Below are 23277 nucleotides of genomic sequence, written 5' to 3'. Positions count from 1 at the left end.
ATCTGACTCAAACATTCCTGTGAAATAGAGAAGTTATCAAAATAGGCCCTAAACAACTCAAACAAGGAAACTATCTCCTACGTACCTAACTCCTATGTAGTGAAATTAAAATGCAAATTACCTGAACAGCACTAATTGGACCAGAATCCAAGTTTGAACCTGGCTCTTCTTGGTTTGCATCCAGATCGGGTCATGCTGGTCCAGCCATGCACCTGTACATATATTCATTATAGTTTTGGACTAAACAATAAGAGCCAAAGCAAAGCAAAGATAACTACATGACCAGCCCCACGATTCTGACTCCACTGGATTCCTAAAGATTCAAGGAATGTCATTCTAGGAACAACTCAGGTCCTCCTCCTCTTGGTCTTTGATACTGCATCAGGAGGTTATCTGAATTTCTCGGAAGTCTGAGGGTTCTAAGTGTGATTTACCCTTGGGCTGGTGGGGATAAGTTTCTATCTATTGTACTGTCTACTTAAGGTTTCTCTTGGACTGGTGCTGAAATTCCTGGTTTTTGATGAACTGGGCTGACAGGAACTTCTATTTTGTCTCATTCTATTCAAAACATCAATAGTGAAACCTCTAGCCGATGAATTGGCTAGGAGCGGTCCCTCTCTTGGTTTTGTACTGTTTCCTTTCCGTCATCCTATTTACTACAACAACAACAACAACATAACTCAACCTTATTCCCACTAAATAGGGTTGGGTAAATGGATCCGAATAAGAACAAAGGAAAAGAAAAGTAGATAAAGGAGAGGAGAGAGAGAGAGAGAGAGAGAGAGAAAGTAAGGAGAGGGAAGAAACAAAGCATTGCAACACCTCTGGGACATCCCACTTATGAACAATCAACAACCATGATCTTTGCCTTCCAATCAGCTCTGTTAGATGCCATACTAGGGTTTAGACCTAGCTTTTACATGTCTCTCCTTACCAACTCGTCAATGGTCATTTTCGGCCTGCCCTGAGCCCTTTGGCTCCATCCGTCTGGATCTGATCACTCCCCTGTACTAGAGCATCCAAAGGGTCCTTTCGACATGTCCCAACCATCTTAATCGACATTCTCTGAGCTTATCCTGAATCGGGGCAACTCCCAAGTTAGCTCTTACCCAGTCATTTCTCACTTTATCTCTTAGAGTCTTGCCGCACGTCCATCTCAACATCCTCATCTCTGCCACACCCAACTTATCTATAGTACTCTTCTTGAGTACCCAACATTCCGCACCATACATCATAGCTGATCTTATGATTGTCTTGTAGAACTTTCTTTTAAGTTTTAGAGGAATACATCGATCGCACAACACCCCAGACACACCTCTCCACTTCATCCATCCTACTTTAATTCTATGTGAAACATCATCGTCTATCTCTCTTTCTTTGTTTTGGGTTGAGCCTTTATTCTTTTGTACATTATCTTGTTTTGTATGCTTTTCTTGCAGACTGTGTTGTTTTGCCCATGTTCATGATAAAGTGTTCATTTAAAGGATTTTTTTTTTTTTTTTCATGCCAACCAGCCCTACTAAAATGTTCATTAGTCATTGAAGTTTATGGTTTATTTTAAGCCAATATGACAATTACCGGTGTTATTTTATAAAATTCTCTTTAAGGAATCAAGTCTTGTGAATTTGGTTGTTTTGTGAATTTTCATTTTTAAGTAGTCATGTTTTCCTTAACGGTTTTTGTACTTACAAATTGTTTCAGGAGCAACACCAAAGGGCGTTTTGAGGGTGATGGGTGTACCCGGCCTTACGATATATCATGTGAAAAGTCATTTACAGGTGTATGATCTCTCTGAAATTTTCTCAGTTTTAAGACTTGTCAAAATATATAACTGTGCTTCACTGAAATTGGCAACCCTTCTTTGTTGTGCAGAAATACCGCCTCGCAAAATACCTGCCAGAATCTCCGGCTGACGGTAAAGATCTCAACCTCCCCCTGCTCATTCTACAGTAAAATCATTGAATTTTGAGATCCAACCCTACCATCTAATCTTTAGTGTATCAAGACTGAAAGTGTGTGGAACGTTTGTTGGCCTTTAGGTTCTAAAGAGGAGAAGAAAGATTCTGGCGACAGCCTCTCTAGCATGGATTCTGCCCCGTGGGTATTTTTGTTCTCTAATATGATCACATTGAAAAGGATGTAGCAAGCCATCTAGGATTTATACTAAGAGTTTGCTGTTGAATTTATGACTCCATCTAATATTACACATACATTCCATCCTTCAGGGGGGTACAAATCAATGAGGCACTGAAGATCCAGATGGAAGTGCAAAAGCGTCTTCATGAACAGCTTGAGGTTTGCCCTAAATTTCTGTTGCCCATGATAATTTCAAGTCTATTTTATGGTAGTTGTAGATATCCATGGATACAACAGGACACAGTGCACATGGAATGTGTCATGACTTATTTATGATATGGAAAGCTAATGCTAGCTGACACATCAGTTATAAAAGGTATATTAGTTGTGGTTTTTTTAGAATGACACTGTTGACTCCCTGAACTTTGGCGGCTCTCTCAGGTGCAAAGACAGTTACAACTTAGAATTGAAGCTCAGGGAAAGTACTTGCAGAAGATCATTGAAGAACAGCAAAAACTAGGTGGTGCACTAGGCGCCTCTGAGCCATCCTTGGCCGAGGAAAAGCAGACGCCATCCCCGTCCCCACCGGATCCCCTACTTGACTCCTCTCCTCTTCTAAAGAAGCAGAGGGTGGATGATGGGTCAATGCATCCTGCTCCTTCCGTGATCCCACCTAGGACAGACAAAAAGCCTGATTTCATTGGTCAGTGGGATCAAGACTTATATGGGAGTGATGTTGGGTTTGGATTCGATGTGGAGACAGAGATCAAGGGGAAGAATGAAACCGTGTTGGAGCATAAGGTGCCACATGCACCAGAGCTGCCCAATGTTACAGGAGGGATTTGATCTTAACCAATCCTTGCAACAGTAGTTATCAGTAGGTTGGTCAATGGTAAGTAGTTGCTACTAATTGATACATGCATCTCATTTTTTATGTATCTTCCAGACATGCATATGGCTCATTGCCTTTTGCAAATACTAGGTAGGGCAGCTGTTAATCTTGCTTGTATAATTTACCCTGTAATCCATTTGTAATTATAATTATATATGATACAAAAATCAGCTAGTTCCTTTTTTCTCTTTTGACATTATTGATTCTATTTTCTCAACCTCCTAAGTATCACATTCAACATTAAAATAACTTACAAGACCCCTGAAATCTCATCCTGCATGTATTAGGACACCAACATATATATCAATCACCTCATCAGCTTTTGGGTCCCAGGGTTTCTTGCCGCAAAGAAGGGTTCACCACAGCGATATTGTGGCATGGCCTCTCCCACACCCTAGTGGCTCTTCTTCCCCATTGATGTTGGGTTTTATCTATATCAGTCCGTGGCTGTTGCTGCTGCAGAGCTCACATGGATTACATATTTGTTTTGATTTGGGTATTCAGTCTCCTCTTACATCCGTTCTATTTATGACTATCTGAAGTACTTTATATCTCATTATGGGTCTGGTTTATCTTCTTTAACAAAACATGTCCGACTATCATTTTTCTGTCTGTGAAAAAGGGCGCTAATCGGCTAATGGCTCCCTTATTACATGTTTTCTTCCTGTACCATATCAGCTAGCCAATGTTTTCGCTAAAGCTCTTGGTTGAGATTCATTTCTTTCAACACTGGCCAAGCCCGGTGTTCATGATCATTCCCACCTTCACAGGAGGGGAGATAATAGAGAGAGAGAGAGAGAGAGAGAGAGAGAGAGAATGTCCAATCCTCTCCATGATATCACTATATGTAAAATGATATCATATTTGCTGAAGAGATCGCATGTTAAGTGGTAAGATCCTATTAGAATTTCCTTATTAGAATTGGGCTCTAACCAAAATATAGATTGGAAACACAAGGGATAAATGAAATTTTTTAATCATCTAATCTCAGTAGATCTAAGATAATGCTTATTGTGGGTATAAGGTATTCATAACTTTCCATCTCATGGATAGGAAAATAGTTACCTCAAGCACCACACATGCAATGCCACACAGAATTTAGCTCTTCCTGATTCCTACAGTGCGGGAACCTCGTAGCGTTCTTGTAGCAACTCGTTGCATGATCATTGAAGAAGTCTTCACATTTTTGGCGTTCAAAGCCATAGACCTTAACTCACAAAAACAAAGAGAGGTTAAAGAGATACTTAAAGATTTTTACAGAAGGAGAGACTACCCCAAAACCGAGTGTGTGTGTGTGTGTGTGTTTGAGAGAGAGAGAGAGAGACCTAGTTCTTTTTTTTTTGTTCTTTTTTATTATATCCATAATCCTCAGTTAAAGTAGATATAACTATTATATCATCAAAATTAATCGTTAATTGTGACCAAGTCTCTCCATTTAATAATATAATTGTATGAAAATAGTTATTACTATCAAATATCCTAATTTTTTCGAAGTTCCATGTATAGAGAAACTGAACCATTGATTGGACTTCAAGACCTCTTGTAAACAATTTACAAAACATGCCATAGGATCTGGATTCCGTCCAGTCATGTAGAAATTATCTTTCGATATTCTTTCTTTGAGAGAAGTGGATTCCTTGTTAAATATCTTTTTTCGTGCACAATCAAATACTATGAATTTGACACTGTGATATATAATCTAAGAGCCATCCACCGGTGATACACCAAATTCCATGGTGTTTAATTGTAATGATAATGACCTCTTAGGTATAAGGACCAATTATAAGTTATTAATGAGAATTGTGTTTCCTTAATGAACTATTAGTGTTTATTCAAGATTCTCATGAAGTCAACTTCAATATACACATGCATATGCACATTCACACTTGTGTCTAGAATATCAATTCATAACATACAATATGACTATGATATGAACAAAATACCCAATTTTGTCTTGAATCATGAACAAGTTTTAGGATAAAACCTATGAACAAACAAATCATTAATATTAAGAAATGTGAATAATATATCAAATAAATTACTAATTGATTTGATAGACACACTTCCAATCAAAATATTATTTGGACAAAAGAATGCTCCCTAGTTCTGCAGCCCTCTGCCTAGATATAGAGAAGGATAAAATGATACCCCTACCCCTATGAAATACAAAAACCCCATCCTTATTGATGCCCATGTGCGCCCCTCATTAGCCCTCATGTTGGCATAGAAGCCAAGTGAGAAATGTTCTTTTTCTCATATTTTTTGGGAAAAATGACTCTCCATGGGAGTGAGGGGCTACATCCACATACATGCCCTTATGAAATGACTAGCTTACACCCCTCATGAAAACCAAAATTCCACATCTATAGTTGCTTCCATGAATGCTCCTATTGATTCACATGTTGGAGCAGGAGTCACGCTCCTAGATAGAAAACTCTCCCTCTTACAGGCTACAACCAACAAATATTTAAGGAGTACAAAACCACGTTCAAATCCAACCCTATCCTAAAAAACTTGCAGCTTGGCTGGCCCTCCTCTTCCTGGCATACTTGCAAGTTTCATCCCAATAGCCAAATTTGGATGAAATGGATTTGGGTATAACCCGTTTTTATTAATGGGTAACGATAACCATTGACATAACGGGTGCTATTTATTACCCAAGAAAAAAAACAGAAAGCAAAAGGAAGTGCTATTGATCCCACATAACGGACAAAACGTGCAATCCATATCTTGTACGGTTTCCCAACTTAAATGACGCACTATGCGTAGTGCGCCAGTCCCACAGCTGTCAGAAATCAGAGTACCCATTCCCCTCCATTCTCTCTCCTTGGAGTTGGAGTTTCGAGTTGGAGACTTGGACTTGGAGACTTGGAAGTGAACTCATCTCTCTAACTACTTCCAAAGTGGGGCATTATCGTCATTTCATATGTATATATATTTTCCCAAATGACTTTCCATTTTTAATACGTGCTCCTTAAAGCAGGAATTACAACTGTCCATTCTCGGGTTTCTCGCCATGGCCGTACACATACCAAACGCGGGAAAATGTCCTTTGGATACCTGTATTTGTTACCAAATCAACCGTCGTAATTAATTCCAAATGTCCTTTGGATACGATTAAGCATCTAACTGTTTTTGATATCAAATCAACCGTCATAATTAATTCCCATCATATACCGTACAATAAAACCACGTCAGCTTCCTCATGGGCGATCAATCCAAATTTCACCGTCAGATTAGAATATTCCCTGTAACCCTACGTAATTACTGTACCAGGAAAAACAGAAATTCAGAAGATGAAACCGTCCTCATATGAGCTCACATTTAAAAGTCGTCCGGATAGTTTTTTCTTTTCTTTGGTTGACATCCAAAGATAGCTTAAAATTAGGAAATGCTAATGAATGGACGAACGCTATGTTTGGTAATTAAGAGAAGAAAAAAAAAAAAGAAAAAAAAATATTTTTTATACATTTTTTCTTTGATTAAAAATTTTTCTTTGCATTTGATATGTCTTCATAAAAGAAAAGATTCTTCATTTTAAATTCAAAATTCCTCTTATCTTTTGTTTTCACAAAAAATTTCTTATTAAAAATACAAGAAAGTATGAGAAAATATGAAAAAATAATAAGATAAAAAATGAATGATTACACAATGATTTCGATATCTCTATTTTTCTTTTAAAATTTAAATTTTTTTAAATTTTTTTTTTAAGTAACTAAATATACATACTTTTTTATTTTCTCACAATTTTTTGTCTTTCTCTTTTCTCTTCAGTTTTTAGATTCTTTTTCGGATAAAAATCGTCTGTTTTTTCCTTCTCCATTTTTCTTGTGTTTTGCTAGTTGCAGAAGATGACACGTGTCATCAACGGTCAAGATTAATTCAGTTGGGTGAGGATTATTGCATCCAGTTTGGTTTTTAATTCAATCTTGGTCGTTCACTTAAAGTAATGCCACATGTCGCCTTCTGAAGGTAGCAAAACAAGAAAAACATGGATGAAGAAAAACAGACGATTTTTTTCCCGTTCTTTTTCCTTATCTGTACTTCTCTTGGCTACAAAACATAACCTAAGGAGGCGTGCATTTGGATCTGACGTGGCATGGAGGGAAGGTCCGTTCGTAAGGTTGAGTGCAACTAGTTAAGAGAAGCAACCAAGTGAGAAGTTGTTAGCGGTTGTGAGAGTGTTGAGAGACTTCGGGAATCAGGAAGAGACGCAAAGAAGACGAGACGAGACGAGGAGTCGACGAGGGTTTTTTAGGGTTTTCGTTCGTCGCTTTCTAGTCTCCAGGTGCAAGGTCTGTCACTTAGTTAATATAGGTTAGGGAGGTTATTTGATTTAATATTTGATTTGATTTGATTTTATTTTATCTGATTTCCTGAAGATTTTCACGTCGTTTGTGCTCTGTTCCGGTGATTTTGGTGGCTTCTGTGGCTCGCTATAGAGCCGATCTTTCTCGGTTTGAAGTGCATTGCAGTAATAGAAGTGGATTTTACTGCTTTTAAGTTCTGATATTGTGTAATGTACTAGCTAGCTCTGATTATATACCCTAGTTGAAGGTTCTCTTCGGTTGATTTAGTTGTTAAAATTTATCTCTGGTTTGATGTTTGTGTTTGCTTGAGGAACTGGTTTTAGTGAGTTTAGATGCTTTTTTTTGTTGGTAATCTCTTTGATTTGGTTTATATTTTCTCGGGGGTGCCCGGAGCTGAGCTTGCATGGTGTTTTCTTCTGATTTTCCCCTTCCTTTGACACGCTCTTTACTATTCTCTAGTAGTTTGAGTTTGTTTCTGAGGTGGGTTTGTTGTGCTTCTCTCTGGTGCGAAGATTTGCCTTGGTTTTTTCAGTTTCTGCTTCAACATTTTTTTTTATTAAGTTGTTTGAGCTTTCTGGCTTCCGTACTCCTATGTTTTTTTTTCCTTTTTGCGTCTGTTGATGTTGTTATGTTTCTCTATGGTGTGAAGAATTGTCTAGGTTTTCCAGTTTCTGCTTCAACATTTTTTTTTTATTAAGTTGTTTGAGCTTTCTGGCTTGCGTACTCCTGTGCCTTTTCCTTTTTGGGTCTGTTGATGTTGCTTACAGTCATTGTTTGTTCTTTCTGTGTGTTTGGTTGCCGTCATTTTTTGCTCTTTCCTCATGTCTATCTTCCAGTTGTCTTTTGGCATGTGCTATGGTTCAGTTGTTTTTCTGGCTCAGATTTCTTGTATTATTTCGGTTTGTTAACATGCAGTAGTTTTTTGTACATTGTGAACTCTGCTATGGTGTTTTCTGTTCATGTTGGACAGTCTATCTTCTGCATGCACGGCTTGTCTAACTTTATTCTGTTTTTTTTATAATGTTGTTGAATTTATTGGAAACTTTCTCTCTTGTTAAGCTGTTTTGTACAGTCTAATGTGTCATGAGCCATGACATGGCTTGAGCTGTGTTTCAAGTACTAGATGCTAAAAAAAATTGGTGCTGTTACTGTGGCACAGCATCAAACATTACCGATGGAGCTTCATCTTGGTTTTGCATTACAAATAAGGGGCCATGTTTTATCAAGCGGCTCAGGGTTTTAATGATTATTTTTTTTCTCAGTCTCTGCTTTATATTGTATATTTTTTTTTCTGTTTCTTTTTGTTCTTATCTATCTAACTGTTCATTCTTTATGACTCTTTTGCTTGTGGTTGCTGCTCAGGATTTAAGATATGGACCCTTCTGATGCTGAAGGAACAGGGCCCCCGGAGGCCCTACCGCCACCTCCACCAATTCCACCAAATATAGTTCCACAGAAATTGGACACAGAAGTCAAATCCGAGGCTGTAACAAAGGCTTCAAAGCCCAAGCGAGTCCCAATGGCCAGGACTGGTATTGGGAGAAAGGGGCAATCCATACAATTGTTAACAAATCATTTCAAGGTTAATGTTAGCAACGTTAATGGATTCTTTTTCCACTACAGTGTAAGTATTTGTCTTTTGTTCTGGCTACTTTTTGGAATTTTATTTTGCTGAAATAGGAAAATGAATCTTGCCTAATTCCAATTTCCAAGCATATTATTCAAATTTCTTCTCTTTTGGGACAGGTTTCGGTGTTATACGAAGATGGTCGTCCTGCAGAAGGAAAGGGTACTGGGAGAAGAGTGATGGACAGAGTTCATGACACTTATGAGTCTGAGCTAGCTGGTAAGGAATTTGCTTATGATGGGGAAAAGAGCTTGTTTACAGTTGGGGCTCTTCCTGCCAACAAGCTTGAATTCACTGTTGTGCTTCAGGATATGCCATCGAATAGGTAGGGATTGTTTGAAATCTAGCTTCTATTGCTAGCATGTTCTTTGCTTTGCATTGACTTTCTGATTGATTTTTGGCCTTCAGAGCTTCGGGTAATGAAAGTCCTGGTGGTAATGGAAGCCCTAATGAGACTGATCGGAAAAGATTAAGGCGGCCATATCAGTCTAAGACATTTAAGGTGGAGATTAGTTTTGCAGCAAAAATCCCAATGCAGTCCATTGCTAATGCTCTACGTGGACAGGAGTCAGAGAACTCGCAGGAAGCCCTGAGAGTCTTAGATATCATTCTGAGGCAACATGCAGCAAAACAGTGAGTTAATGCTATATTTTTCAATTGTGGGAGATTTTGTTGCTACCATCTTATGAAACTGATACTGTATTTCCATAGGGGCTGCCTTCTTGTACGCCAGTCTTTCTTCCACAATGATCCAAAGAACTTCACTGACTTGGGAGGTGGTGTGCTGGGTTGCAGAGGATTCCATTCCAGTTTTCGAGCCACCCAAGGGGGTTTATCTCTTAATATTGGTGTGTTCTGACTTCTGAAACATAGCTTGATCCTCCATCATGTCATTTCATTTTTTTTTTTTTTAACCAGTTGTGTCGTCAAATGCAGATGTATCTACCACAATGATAATACAACCAGGACCAGTGATGGATTTTCTAATTGCAAACCAAAAAGTTAGGAACCCTGGGGAGGTTGACTGGGCGAAGGTAACCTGTGCTGGTGATCAAGCTTTGACATTCAACTAACTGAACCTTTTTCTCAGGATTTTTTTTTTCAATTGTCTTTGTTGACAGGCAAAACGAACGCTAAAAAATCTGAGGGTAAAGATTAGTCCCTCTAATACCGAGTATAAAATCACTGGATTGAGTGAGTTGCCCTGTAATCAGCAGCTGTAAGATTCTCCTTCTATGTTTGTATTATCTTCTTTCCTCCAGTAGTACTGAGGTATTTCAGTTCATCAAATAGTTACTATATTATAAGTATCTAGGGATCATGTGAGAAGTAATTCAACATGTTTTTCCGGTATATGTTGTTTGTGGGTTAGTGTGATTTGCTTTCTGCTGTAGGTTCACTCTCAAACTGAAGGGTGGAAGGGATGAGAATGGGGACGGAAATGGCTCTCCACAGACCATTGAACTGACGGTGTATGAGTATTTTAAGGAGTATCGTCATATAGAGTTACGCTACTCTGACAGATTGCCATGTATAAATGTTGGGAAACCAAAGAGGCCCACCTATTTCCCCATTGAGGTGAAGGACTCTCTTTTATTCTGTAGGAACAACCTTTTACATATGCATTTTGTGGTCTGTGATGTAAACTTTGTTTGAATACTTTTCAGCTCTGTTCGTTGGTTTCTTTGCAACGCTATACGAAAGCATTATCAACTTTTCAAAGATCTTCACTGGTTGAGAAATCACGACAAAAACCCCAAGAGAGGATGAGGGTTTTGACTGATGTAGGTTTCTGTCATATCGTTCTTCTATTTACAGTGATTTTTTTTCCCGGTTTATGTAATTTGCATTTATTTTGATATGGTGAAGTTGTTAATTGTTATGCTGCTTTCTGGCAGGCCCTTAAAAGTAACAATTATGATTCTGACTCAATGCTACGGGCCTGTGGTGTTTCAATTAATACTAATTTTACGCAAGTTGAAGGCCGTGTCCTGCCAGCTCCGAGGGTTTGCTATTTACTTTTTCCCTATTTTCTGCTCCACTTGGTTGTGTTTCTTTGAGGAATTATGGGTGGCACTTTATATATATATATATATATATATTTATAGCACTTAAAATGTTGTCTGATGAGTTCCATCACTTATTAATTTGTACAGTTAAAAGTGGGGAGCGGAGAGGACTTCCAGCCTCGCAATGGGCGGTGGAACTTCAACAATAAGGTGTTGTCTCTTGTGCATGGAGTGGTTCTTGAAATTAAATCATTTCAAATTCTGAAATTTGAATCATAATTTTGTGTAGAAATTGGTGGAGCCCTCGACAATTCAACGATGGGCTGTTGTGAACTTCTCAGCTCGTTGTGATGTCCGCGGTCTTGTTCGAGATATGATCAAATGTGGGGAGCAGAAAGGAATTGTGAGTCATTTTGTTTTGTATCATGTGTACTGGAGTTGAGTGCTTCATTAACAATTCTCTCCGTCTTTGCAGCACATTGAAGCTCCTTTTAATGTATTTGAAGAGAGTCCTCAGTCTAGACGGGGTTCTCCTATTTCTAGAGTTGAACAGATGTTTGATCAGATAAAGTCAGAGCTTCCTGGGTTGCCCCAGTTTCTTCTCTGTCTTCTTCCAGAAAGGAAGAACTCTGATGTCTATGGTGAGATGATTTTCCTCATATAGCGCACCTTAGGGTCTTGACATTGCCTAATAAGTGAGTTTGTTTGATCTGTGAGGTCCTTGGAAGCGGAAAAATCTTGCCGACTTTGGAATTGTAACTCAGTGCATTGCACCTACTAGGGTCAATGATCAGTACCTTACCAATGTTCTCTTGAAGATCAATGCAAAAGTAAGATGTGCTTGCTTCATGGATGCTAAATTTCTCCTATCATGTGTTATTTGTTGACTTCCATCCACTGACCCTCTACATGCTTATTTTGCTCACTTCCCTGCAGCTTGGTGGTATGAACTCCCTGCTATCAGTTGAAAGGTCTCCGTCTATGCCTATGATCTCTAAGGCTCCCACCATCATCCTTGGCATGGATGTGTCGCATGGCTCTCCTGGCCAGTCTGATGTGCCATCTATTGCTGCTGTAACATACCTCTGTTCATTTTATTCTCATGCTTATGTGATTGCTTTTTTATGCAACCCCTTTTCTTCCATAGCTGTTGTATTTATATTTTCTAGTGGAAGGGTTCGCTACAATCCCAGGATGCGGTTTTGAATCAATAAGAGGAGGGGGGGGGGACAGGGTTATGAATCACCCAATAGGGGCGGTCATTTTATGAAAGAGAGAGGACTTCGACTCCACAGGTGGGATGTGAGAGGGTGTGTTCTGGAATTTACACACTGCCATTGTGTGCTTCCTTTTCTCATGTTTCTATTTGTTTTTCAGTTTCAATAATCATCTCGAATTTGAGTCATGTTTTAGTTTAATGGCTTCAGACAGAATATGCACAGGTTGATAGTTGCCATCCCCCCCCCCCCCCCCCGCGGGCATATTTTTGCTAATGGTCACCGTCCTTGATTATTTACTGGGTGGTTCTATTTTATGAAATTCATAGGTTGTCAGTTCGAGACAATGGCCATTGATTTCTCGCTACAGGGCATCAGTGCGTACACAGTCACCAAAGGTTGAAATGATCGATAATCTATTTAAGCGGGTATCAGATACTGAAGATGAAGGCATAATTCGGTAAGTTCCACCCTGACTAATTCATATAATTACTACAGTGTAAGTTTTGGTCTTGTTTCACTTGTGAAAATAACATCAGTAGAAAGTCTCTAAAAATTCAACTTAGTAGTTTGCTGAAGAGATAACGTTGCTTCTTTTTCTTTTTCTTCTTCTTCTTTTTTTTTGGAAATTTTAGGGAACTCTTGCTGGACTTCTATGGGAGTTCTCAGAAAAGGAAGCCTGATCAGATAATAATTTTCAGGTATTTGAGTTTCCAATTTGAAGGTTATTCTTTTCTTGCATTCTTGTTGGTGAGTGTTACCCTTCATAGCTCTTGAAGCCTATTAAAAGACAAGTGACAAAGGGACCTTCTCACAAGGATGAAAATAAGTAAGTTATGTTGCTTATCGAAATGGGAGACGATGGAACTGTCTTCCATAACTGAAGATTTGCTATTTATAGAATCTAAATGTACTTTTATCTTCCATTTCATTTTATATAAGAAAGTTGCTCCCTTTAGAAAGTAAAAACTCCAAAGCCACAATTCACAAATTTATTTATTTATTTATTTAGGTTTTGAACTTCATTAGTAGGTTAGGTTGTAAACTTTCTTGCAAAAGGCTTCATGAGTCCTTCCTATTTGGCCTATCGTGATGCACAAGTTGCTTGATCGTAAGGAGTTTAGTTATCCCATTCCTTTGTGGAACCAAGTGAATGGTGGGACATAACTCCCTATGTGATGCGTAAGGTGTATAACGGTGGAAGATGGTTGTATTGCATTGCATTTTGTCCAAAAATAACCTATATCCCATTACATTTTGTACTCGTTTTTCCACTTTATGATGTTTTGGCTTCTGGGTTCATAGCTTTCTCTGACCTAGGTTCTGCTTGGATAGAGGCTTCTGAGTAATGTAGGAGTGTTCCAAGTTAGAACCAACCTTACAGTAGTATCGATATTCCAGTAGCTGATAGAATCTCCAAGAAACTTGCTATCCAGAAATCCAGATTTGAAGGTGTCACAGGAAACTAGTAACCAAAATAAAGATGAAAAATAAACAGAAAGATTAGAGGAGAAGGGGGATAGGTTGGGTCCAGGTAAAAAAAACTTCTTATCTTATTTTATTTTATTTTTCTGAAGTTGATTCTCAGTCCTCTTCTTAGGCTTTGATATGCATGACTGAGATTCTTTGATTACCTACAAAATTGTTGTAAAAGAATAAAAATGGGCAGTGTTGGACTTGTCTATAATGAAACGGTAAATAATGTACAAACCTTGAGCTGATGTAGTCCTTGTATGTTGTAGAGATCATGCACAGTAGTTGAAGTAGTAGAAAATTCTGTACACATGTACAGTAGGGTGAAGTCGTATGTATATACTCTCCTTAAGGTGTTAAAGAGCTCTTAATTTGTACATACAAGGTTGACCCACTCTTTTACCTCCAAGATAAATTACCCCCTAATCACAAAGGTTGCACTCCTAAGTGTGATTAAGAAAAGGTGCCCGTAAGCTATACTAAGAACTCAAGAGAGAAAAGAAGAAGAAATGGACTGGAATATAGTACAGAAACATATTTGGTATGACAGTGTACAAGACAGACATTGTAGCCCACGAATTTCTCTCTGGATTTGTTGCGGTTTTCTTGCCCGTAGGCACTGGGTATTTATAGACCTAAATGTACATGTACGTCTGTCTACCTGTACCTATATGTACATGTATGTGTCCTTTCCTACATAGGATGTATTTGTTCTCTACAGTGTATGAACAAACGTATAGGTGTCAGAGTATGTATGTATCCATACGTATGGGTGTGTCCCTTGTATAATATACATGTACTGATAAGTAAGTTTATGTATAGTGTATGCCTCACATTCACATTCACATTCATGGAATTTGTTTTTTGGTTCCATTTGAAATTTTGAATTTTGGAGCAAAAAAAAATTGACTAAAAATTAAAGGAAAGGAGGACCCACATCTATACCCCGGCCATGGTCCGGTCTGGCTCGACTCGGCTCGGCTCGGCTTGGCACACGTGATTGAAAAAGCACCCTGACAACCCCCTCACATGAGAGAGTGAGAGACTTCTCTCCAAGGAACCCTATGTCCTTTAAAGACTGATTCCTAATATATACCCAAAGAAACTTTTACAAGTTCCCAATGTGGGACTAAATTTTAGCTCACATGCTTCACTAGTAACAAAGAACTTATACAAAAGAAAAGAGTTGTTTTGAAACTCTCCAACAAAAATCACCTTATTTGATGTGCTTTTAATGTAGACAGTAAAATGTGTTCATAATATTTTCGTTTTGATTTGTTACCATCTTAGGTGCTATTTGGGAGTTGAAACTCCACTTATATTGACTCTGAATGTTTGATGATCTCAATGTGTTGGTTTCAGGGATGGGGTCAGTGAATCACAGTTCAATCAAGTCTTGAATATTGAATTGGATCAGATTATAGAGGTTATTTTCCTGAAATGACTGCCTTATTATTAGTTGCAAAGTGGAAAAGAAATAATATTTTTCGGTTAGCTCATGAATCTATTATGTTGAAGCTGTCTTCACTTATCTTTTACTATTGCAGGCATGTAAGTTTCTTGATGAGTCGTGGTCCCCCAAGTTTGTGGTAATTGTTGCTCAGAAGAACCACCATACAAAATTCTTCCAGCCTGGATCTCCTGATAACGTCCCTCCTGGTTAGCAAAAGTTGTAATGATTGTGTTTAGGAGACCACCACCCCCCCCCCCCACCCACCCACCTAGACACGCACACACACAAAAAGAATGGAGTTTGATCCATCTCTTTATTTTGTTATCTGCAGGTACCGTCATTGACAACAAAGTTGGTCATCCACGCAATAATGATTTTTATATGTGTTCACATGCTGGGATGATTGTGAGTAGTTGAAATGGACCAGATTTCTCCTTAATTTTTACTTCCATGCACTGGATATTATTTCCAGTTTTATGGACTTTCTCCTTTGCCAGGATTGGATTTTGAGTAATACCTGAACCTATTGATTGGAATTGTTGGTTGCTTCTTGGTACTCATGAGTGTCACTCATTTCAGAATGAAATGTCTTGGCAACAGATGAGACTTCACTGACACATCTATTTATGTCTTGGCTATGGTAAAAGGAGAACTGTTAAAAGAGTTAAATAATTTGGATGGACATTTCTCTGTGCAGGGGACAACTCGGCCAACGCATTACCATGTTCTGTATGATGAAATTGGCTATTCACCTGATGATATGCAGGAACTTGTACATTCTCTGTCATATGTGTAAGTGGATCTCATGATTACCCATTCATTATCTAGTGATTTCATTGTGTAGTGGGTTTTATGCTAAGATAATTGCCTGTTTCTCTTAAATTTGCAGGTATCAGCGTAGCACAACTGCCGTTTCCGTAGGTAATGCAAAATTCCTTCCTTTCTAAATGCTCAAGCACTCTTAGGACTTGAAGCCCATATGAATGGGGGTGTATTTGGTTGTGGATAACTTCCATCAATGGAACAGCGATCATTTTGTCTTGTTCATGCATTTGAAATGGGTTAGTCTGGTTCATCAAGGATCAAGGGTTGCTTGGGAAGAAAAACAATACTAGAGTAATTTTGATTCCGACCTGTTATCCCACGAAACACAACCTTGTTACGCTTTAACCCAGGTCATCTTGTGCTTCCCATTGATCTGTCAACACTTTGCAATTTTCCCCATATCACTTTGTACTGTAGTATTCATTTGGCTGACCAGCCTGACCTCAAGTGGTTCTTAGGAGCGTTGGTTTAACTGATGAATGCATTGCCTTGTCTTCTAGTCTTAAAATGGGATATTTGCCTGTGATGTGGTGGAATTTATGAGGTGTTTGGTTCCCATTTGGTACTGCTTAGGGAGTTATGGTGTTGATCAATATCTTTTTGTTTGGAAGTTATGGGAACCTTTTTCAATCTAGGTTTGTTGCATTGCAATTCCTCCTTGGACCGTCACTTGAAGGGATAGTGGTAGATGAGAGTGGTAATAGCAAAAGCTTATGAAACTTAAGTCTTGTTCCAGTTCCAAGTAAAGTCAGCTAGATGAAGCATGTGTTGACCGTTATGCAATTGCCATGACTCCTGTTAATTCATTATTCATTCATTTGTTTTCTTATCCAAGTCATTTCTATTATTTGTTTTCTTGCCATGAAGTTGCACTGCTCATTGCTTTTGCAGCAGCCGGTTGGCAGCTATTCATATATGAGGCTTTGCGTGTGGATCCCCTGTAGCATGACATGGTGTGTGGCCCAGTCCAAGGGCTAGGAGCACCTTGGGCTGCATGGAGCCCTTGGATCTGCGCTACACTATGTGTCGAGCTACAGAGGACTTGGATCCATGAGGCTTCACAGAAAATGCTCCCCAGGAAATTTTTTTAGAAGCAAAAAAGTTGTATTGGATTAAAAATGAGGAAAAATATTTTCTTGAAACAAAATATAGGATCTGTAAAAGGGCTTTAATTCAAGTTTGAGGAAGAGAAGTGCTGGTATCTTGTGTTCCATGGTGTTCAAAAACAATTTAAGGAGGACATATTGTACGGCTGTGGAAGCCAATTTGTAAATGTGGGGGGTTGGGGGGTGGGGTTAGTCCAGGTATTTCATGTGGACCGTCGTCTTTGTGTGCTGTGACCATGCACAAAACCTTGTCTTGTTTGTAAGAGTTTATTTCAAATGCAGCCTTGGGGTAAAATGTTGTTGGGTCGGTACTGAAAATTTTGATTATGTTTTTAATGCAGTTGCTCCAATATGCTATGCACACTTGGCAGCCACTCAGGTGTCTCAATTCATTAAGTTTGATGACATGTCAGAGACGTCCTCAGGCCATGGTGGGGTAACATCTGCGGGAGCTGTGCCAGTACCTGAATTGCCTAGACTGCATCAGAACGTATCCAGTTCCATGTTCTTCTGCTAAAGTGGGAACTACAAATGCCCTGCTAGCTTATTTTTTCCTGCTTTTTTTTTTTTTTTCCTTACAATAGAAATGGTATATGTACTTGGGTCTTTAGTCTGTTACTCTAACCTTTTTATGGGGAAGGTGAAGTGGCCGTCCGACTCATCTTTGTTTTGGCATGTATTTTGACCTATTATACAAGGGTTTTGGTGGTAGATTTTGTTTTCAGATTTTATAGGCTAGAGTGGTCAGTTGTTAATATCCCTTACTTTTCACTTGTACCTCTGAAGGATGTATTGTGTAGTCTTAGTTGATATGGTTGCTTCACTTCGACTCTAATTTAATTTTGTTTTTTTTTTTTTCATTGTTGAGTTGAATGATAAAATGGCAAAGATTTTTTTTTCTATTGACCTTCTCCCCTTGAGTCAAGTGGAGATCATTGAAGATAAGTTTCTTTGTAGCCGTAGGTCCATTTCTGTACACATGTATATGATGGATGCTAAATTTCATGACATTGCAATGGATTGGCTTGTCTTGTATAAAAGTTATGGAAAGTTTTGGTTTCTTGCAGGTTCTTCCTAGATTGGAAGTAGGAAGTAGGGGTGTCAAAACCTAACCCGAACCGATAAAATTGATTGAAATTGATCGAAAAAATCTGGATTGAATCAAATTGATTCTTATTGGATTGGGTTTTGGACTGAGGTATGTTGGGATGGTTGAAAATCGAATCGATCAATAATCAAATTGAAACCAAATCGAATGAAACCGATAGAAAATAAATGATTATGAGATTACAAATTGGGGAATTGATTATCTTTTTTTTACAATATTAGTGAGACTATTTTTTACTGTAAGGGGAATTGTTACAAATTAATGAATATGAGGTTATGAATAGAGAGATTGATTTGTATTGTAATGCTTCCATTGATTTTCTTGTTCACTAATTAGATAGATAGTTAAATGAATGATTGGATAATAAGGTTTATTTTGTGATTTCGATATTAATTATCCTTTTAGTAAATAGTAATCTATCGGTTTCAATATTAGTTATCTTCTCATCACAATGATAAAACATGATTTAATCATAAATTTAAGATGTTCAAGTCCAATAATAAAGAGATCTAAATTGGTATCAATCCGATGTTGAAAAATTGAAATAAATCGAAATCAAACTGGATCAAAACTGAAATCGATCGAATATCAAAGTTCCTTAACGAATTGATTTTGATCTCCCTTATTCCTAGATCGAAATTGATTGATCCCGATCGAAATCAAACTGAACCGCCCCCAATTGACACCCTTAGTAGGAAGAACAATATACAACAAGTGAGACCAATTTTCACAAGTTTTTCACCTTTTTTTTTAATCCTTTGAACAAATGGGTCCTTCTTGTTACATTCAAAAATGTGGGATTCTTAAAGGCTGAAAACCATCAAGCTAGTGGGAATATGACTACAATCTGAAAAGATTTTGGAAACTATAGTCATTGTTCGGTTATTATTATTAGTAAGAAAAAAGAAGCTTGAAATGCAGTGTGGCCTTGGGAATTCAGAACCTCTTCAGTTAGTGGTATTCGATCGAAAGATTTGGGAACACACTCCCAACACATGGGAGTGTGTTCAAGTCAAATAATAAAGAGATCTAAACTGGTATCAATCCGATATTTAAAAATCGAAATAAATCGAAATCAATCTGGGTCAAAACTGAAATCGATCTAAAATCGAAGTTTCTTAACGGATTGATTTTGATCTCCCTTATTCCTAGATCGAAATTGATTGATCCCGATCGAAATCAAACTGAACCGCCCCCAATTGACACCCTTAGTAGGAAGAACAATATACAACAGGTGAGACTCATTTTCACAAGTTTTTCACCTTTTTTTTTAATCCTTTGAACAAATGGGTCCTTCTTGTTACATTCAAAAATGTGGGATTCTTAAAGGCTGAAAACCATCAAGCTAGTGGGAATATGACTACAATCTGAAAAGATTTTGGAAACTATAGTCATTGTTCGGTTATTATTATTAGTAAGAAAAAAGAAGTTTGAAATGTAGTGTGGCCTTGGGAATTCAGAACCTCTTAAGTTAGTGGCATTCGACCGGAAGACTTGGGAACACACTCCCAACACATGGGGGTGCACCTAGGTCTGATCTTCCTAGCCGTTGGATGCACCTTGAGACTCCCAGTAGTGGGAGAGGATTCGAGTCAGGGGCGAAATGACCTCCCTACTCATGTAAGGTGGAAATCACCTCTGTTTATGTTTCCGTGCGTGCTTCTATTGCCCACGTTGGCTCGGAGGACATGGCCTTTCAGGGAACCCTTTCCCTTATTAGTATAACATCTTGGTGCTTTCGACTTCTCCCAGTTTGAGCGTACTTTATTTTGGCCCCGATATCTTTAGGATTGTCACACTAGATGCTCTAGATTAGTTTTCATGTGATGCACCAAAACGTATAGCAGTATATCAATCATCCTAACAAGTAAATAATTTCAGTAGCCATAGCCCTCATTTGTGGCCATGATTTTTATTCCAATGGCAACGGGAGTTGTGGAGCTCACGGCCAGGGTGCAGCGGGGGTGCGCAATAGCTGAGCTCATGGACCGGGGTGGGGGTGATGGGAGGGTGCACGAAGTGGATTGCGGCCAAGGGAGACAGAGGGTGGGTGGGTGACTGTGGGTTGGGGAGAGGTTATTTGCTGGAATGGAGGCATGAAGTAGGATAGAAGATAATAAATTAGATCTATATAGCCCTTTTAATTGATTGCCACGTTAATCTAGACAAGAGTAAAAGTTTATGGTTATGAATTTAGTTCGTGGCTAGGGATGTAAACGAATAGTCGAATATTTGAATTTGATTACACCTGTATATGTTTTAAGAGTATCAATATTCAGTCATAGGTTATCCGGATTCAAATTCTTTTTAGAAAATAATTATCCCATCCGAATATGTCAACTATATATATATAAGCTAATTAATGATTATAAAGGTTTTTGAAGTTTATACAAGTTCTAGAGAATGAGGACAAGAGCTAAGACAACTAGAGATATAGATTGAAGCAAATTGTATCGGTTGGGGGGAGGAAGGTCTGGGTTCCACAAGTTAAGATTGCAAATGGATAATCGAAAATTCGAAATTGATTCGCATCCGTATCCGGATAAGGGACGTCCAGATCTAATCACATCCAATTCAAATTCGATTCATGTTCGATCCATTTTTATCCCTCTTTGTGGCTAACCTTCTTGATTACAAAGAGATGCACACTTTCCTAAAATACACTATTAAATAAAGAATTGTTTAAAAATTTTAAGTGCTAACAGGAAAGATTAAGGAGAGAAAAGAAGCTAATATTGATCTGATGCTTAGCTACCAAAAAAAGATCTGATGCTTTTAGGAACTGAGGAATTGATTTTTCTATTAATGTAAGAGAGAAATAAGTTGAAATGAAGCAGAAGGGATTTGCATGTGACAATAAAGGCAAGTGAAAAGTTTTTCTTTCACCAAAGAGAATAAACTATTTCTTTCACCAAAGAGAATAAACTAAGTGCTTTTGGTTTTGGTATTGCAAGAACAAAGGCAAGTGAAAAGTTTTTCTTTCACTAGGAGAATCATCATAGAGGGATTTGTACAAGTCAAGTGAAAAGTTCTTTAACCGAAAGCAAAAAACTAGTGCTTTTGACATTGCTCTCGTAGTCTCATTATAGCATCAGGTTAATTTAAGGTTTGACCTTGTGGTTGGCACTTTTTCCTTGAGATAGTGTTTTAAAGAGTTGGTTAGCGGATCAGGTCCCCATGTATGGCTTCTAGTGGGGCACCTTGCACCCAAAAAAAAAAAAAAAAATCACCATTTTCCTTGAATATGCAAACCATTTGTTTGAGTACTTGGAAAGTTTCTATTTTCTTTGGATGTAATTTTTTGGGGCAAGGGTTCTCTGAGCCTAATGTAGGTTACGTACATACACATTCAACTTTTTATTTATTTTATTTTGAAAATATAAAAAAAATAATAATTAAATATGCCAGAGCAAAACATACATTTTAGGCTTAAGATACCCTCTTCTTTCCTCTTCATCAATTATTGCACATTTTGCATAGACCTCATACTTTACACTGTGTGCGCGGTGAAGCTTTGGCAATGCAAAAAGGTTTGCTGTAGGCCATAGAAAACAACATCCAACTTCTCCTGGTTGAATCGGACTGTGCCTCTATCATCAGCCTTTTGACTTCCAGTGAGGGTAGCCTGCCTATAGCAATTGCTCCTATTCTATGATTCTATCTGATATTCTAGTTCTTGATCCTATGATTCAAAGGTGTATCTTTGTTCACATTTCAACGGATATGAATGGTATCGCTAAGTGCTAACTCCATTGTCCTATTACAAAAATTATTTTCTAAGTTTTACATATAGTTTTACATGCTAGCTGTTCAATCAATGGAATGACTGGAATAGGAAAACATAAGAGGCTTTTCCAAGTGGAAGAAAATAGATATAGACACAAGATCTCAATTAAAAAAATAGATAAATAAAAATGATGGAACTTGACCTTTTGACAACCCTTTTTTTAAATTTGATTTGTAAAATATTTGGTTTCAGATTATGTTTGTTTGGGTGTTCATACTTTAGACTTAATGGCAACTATGCTTTTTGTCTATGATATTACAAACATCCAAACGTAGCCTTACCATCTTTACAAGTATATCCCATACCATATATAATAGGGCCAATAAGAGGATCTTGGAAGCTCGTTTGCTTACCTAAAGTGAGACTACCACTGTTTAGTGCAACAGAAATTTAGGAAAAATAAATTTAGTTACAACAAGTTACGCAACTGAAAAGTTTCGAAAACAGAATGATCATCAGATCCTTACTCTTTATGTATATTTTTTGGGCTCGCTCTTCAACTCATATCTTCGATCATCTTCAAGAGTCTTTTCTCTTTAAGCTCATTCTCGAGTTCTCTTAAGTTCTCATTCAATCCCGGTATGACCCGGTCCATACAGTTATGGGATCAGTATGAGTCCGTGGGACTAGTCAGGCCGAAGACTTGGATACCATCGTTAACAAAAAAAAAAAAAAAGGAGGGTATCATGATGGCAAAAGCATCATTACTGGTAGTCTAATATTATTTTCTTATGGCAACTTGATCATCTTGTTTCAAGGCTCTAATCGGATGCTCTATTTTGCTAATTAATATTTTTTTTCCTTTTTTATTTCAGAAGAAGTTGTTTTATATTCTCTGCATATATCTTTAATGTGTTTTTTGAGCAGTAACCTTTTTAAAAATTTTGATACCATGTAGTAGCAGTCTCATCTCCATTGAGCCTTCAAAGATTGAGAATGGTTCAGTATAAGTAGGGTAGGAGAAGATTGTCAGAAAATCAGTACTGCCAGTGCAGTACTCAAGGGTGATACATGAGCATTTTTAATTCGAATCTTTAATATTTTGCATGTTATTTGAGTATGCTTATTAGATTGTAATTGTTTATATGCTTCTGAACTAAAGCCTTTTCTTGATTTTATAGCAGATAAGGAGAGTCTCTGAAGTCTGAACACAGAGTCTCTGAAGTCTGAACACAGTTGATTTAGTTTATGTCTCATAGTAAGTTGTGTTAATACAACAAGGTAAGAGAGAGAGAGAGAGAGAGAGAGAGAGAGAGAGAGAGATCTGTCCGATTAATAAATGTGTTGGGTTCAAGTTCATCCCGTTTATAATCTATTGTTACCGGTGATACACTGTGTAATCCCAATAATCACCCGACCATTTACAAGCTTGATTCAGCATGATCATTTATGTA

At 37.9% G+C, this 23277-nt stretch overlaps 2 protein-coding genes across 4 annotated transcripts in view; both read left to right on the top strand.

Moving 5' to 3' along the window:
• Positions 1-3164, top strand: part of LOC122089209 (myb family transcription factor PHL7-like) — a 21499-nt gene extending 18335 nt beyond the window's left edge. The window contains exons 3-7 of the mRNA XM_042658764.1: positions 1702-1778; positions 1873-1915; positions 2040-2097; positions 2226-2295; positions 2518-3164. Of these exons, the coding sequence (XP_042514698.1) occupies positions 1702-1778; positions 1873-1915; positions 2040-2097; positions 2226-2295; positions 2518-2922 (653 nt within the window). The 3' untranslated portion in view covers positions 2923-3164. The remainder of the gene's footprint in view (positions 1-1701; positions 1779-1872; positions 1916-2039; positions 2098-2225; positions 2296-2517) is intronic.
• A 3946-nt stretch (positions 3165-7110) lies between these two features.
• Positions 7111-17823, top strand: LOC122089077 (protein argonaute 4A-like). 3 transcript variants are annotated; one of them, XM_042658520.1, is made up of 23 exons: positions 7111-7256; positions 8641-8902; positions 9025-9230; positions 9314-9538; positions 9617-9753; positions 9842-9939; positions 10027-10124; positions 10300-10483; positions 10573-10689; positions 10804-10911; positions 11062-11124; positions 11204-11317; positions 11390-11555; positions 11632-11744; positions 11851-11988; positions 12461-12591; positions 12767-12832; positions 14967-15030; positions 15152-15263; positions 15389-15462; positions 15755-15849; positions 15947-15978; positions 17330-17823. In XM_042658520.1, exons 2-23 carry the CDS (start codon positions 8651-8653, stop codon positions 17503-17505), a joined length of 2769 nt encoding a protein of 922 aa, XP_042514454.1. In that variant the 5' UTR covers positions 7111-7256; positions 8641-8650; the 3' UTR covers positions 17506-17823. The 3 variants fall into 3 exon arrangements, with proteins under 3 accessions (XP_042514454.1, XP_042514453.1, XP_042514455.1); XM_042658519.1 differs by having other exon boundaries at positions 7111-7263; XM_042658521.1 differs by lacking the exon at positions 7111-7256 and adding an exon at positions 7345-7484.
• Positions 17824-23277: the final 5454 nt, after the last annotated feature.

The sequence above is a fragment of the Macadamia integrifolia genome, chromosome 9, assembly GCF_013358625.1.
Source record: "Macadamia integrifolia cultivar HAES 741 chromosome 9, SCU_Mint_v3, whole genome shotgun sequence".
NCBI lineage: Eukaryota > Viridiplantae > Streptophyta > Magnoliopsida > Proteales > Proteaceae > Macadamia > Macadamia integrifolia.
The sequence above is the reverse complement of the archived record's forward strand: the minus strand, read 5'-3'. Positions and strand labels throughout refer to the sequence as shown.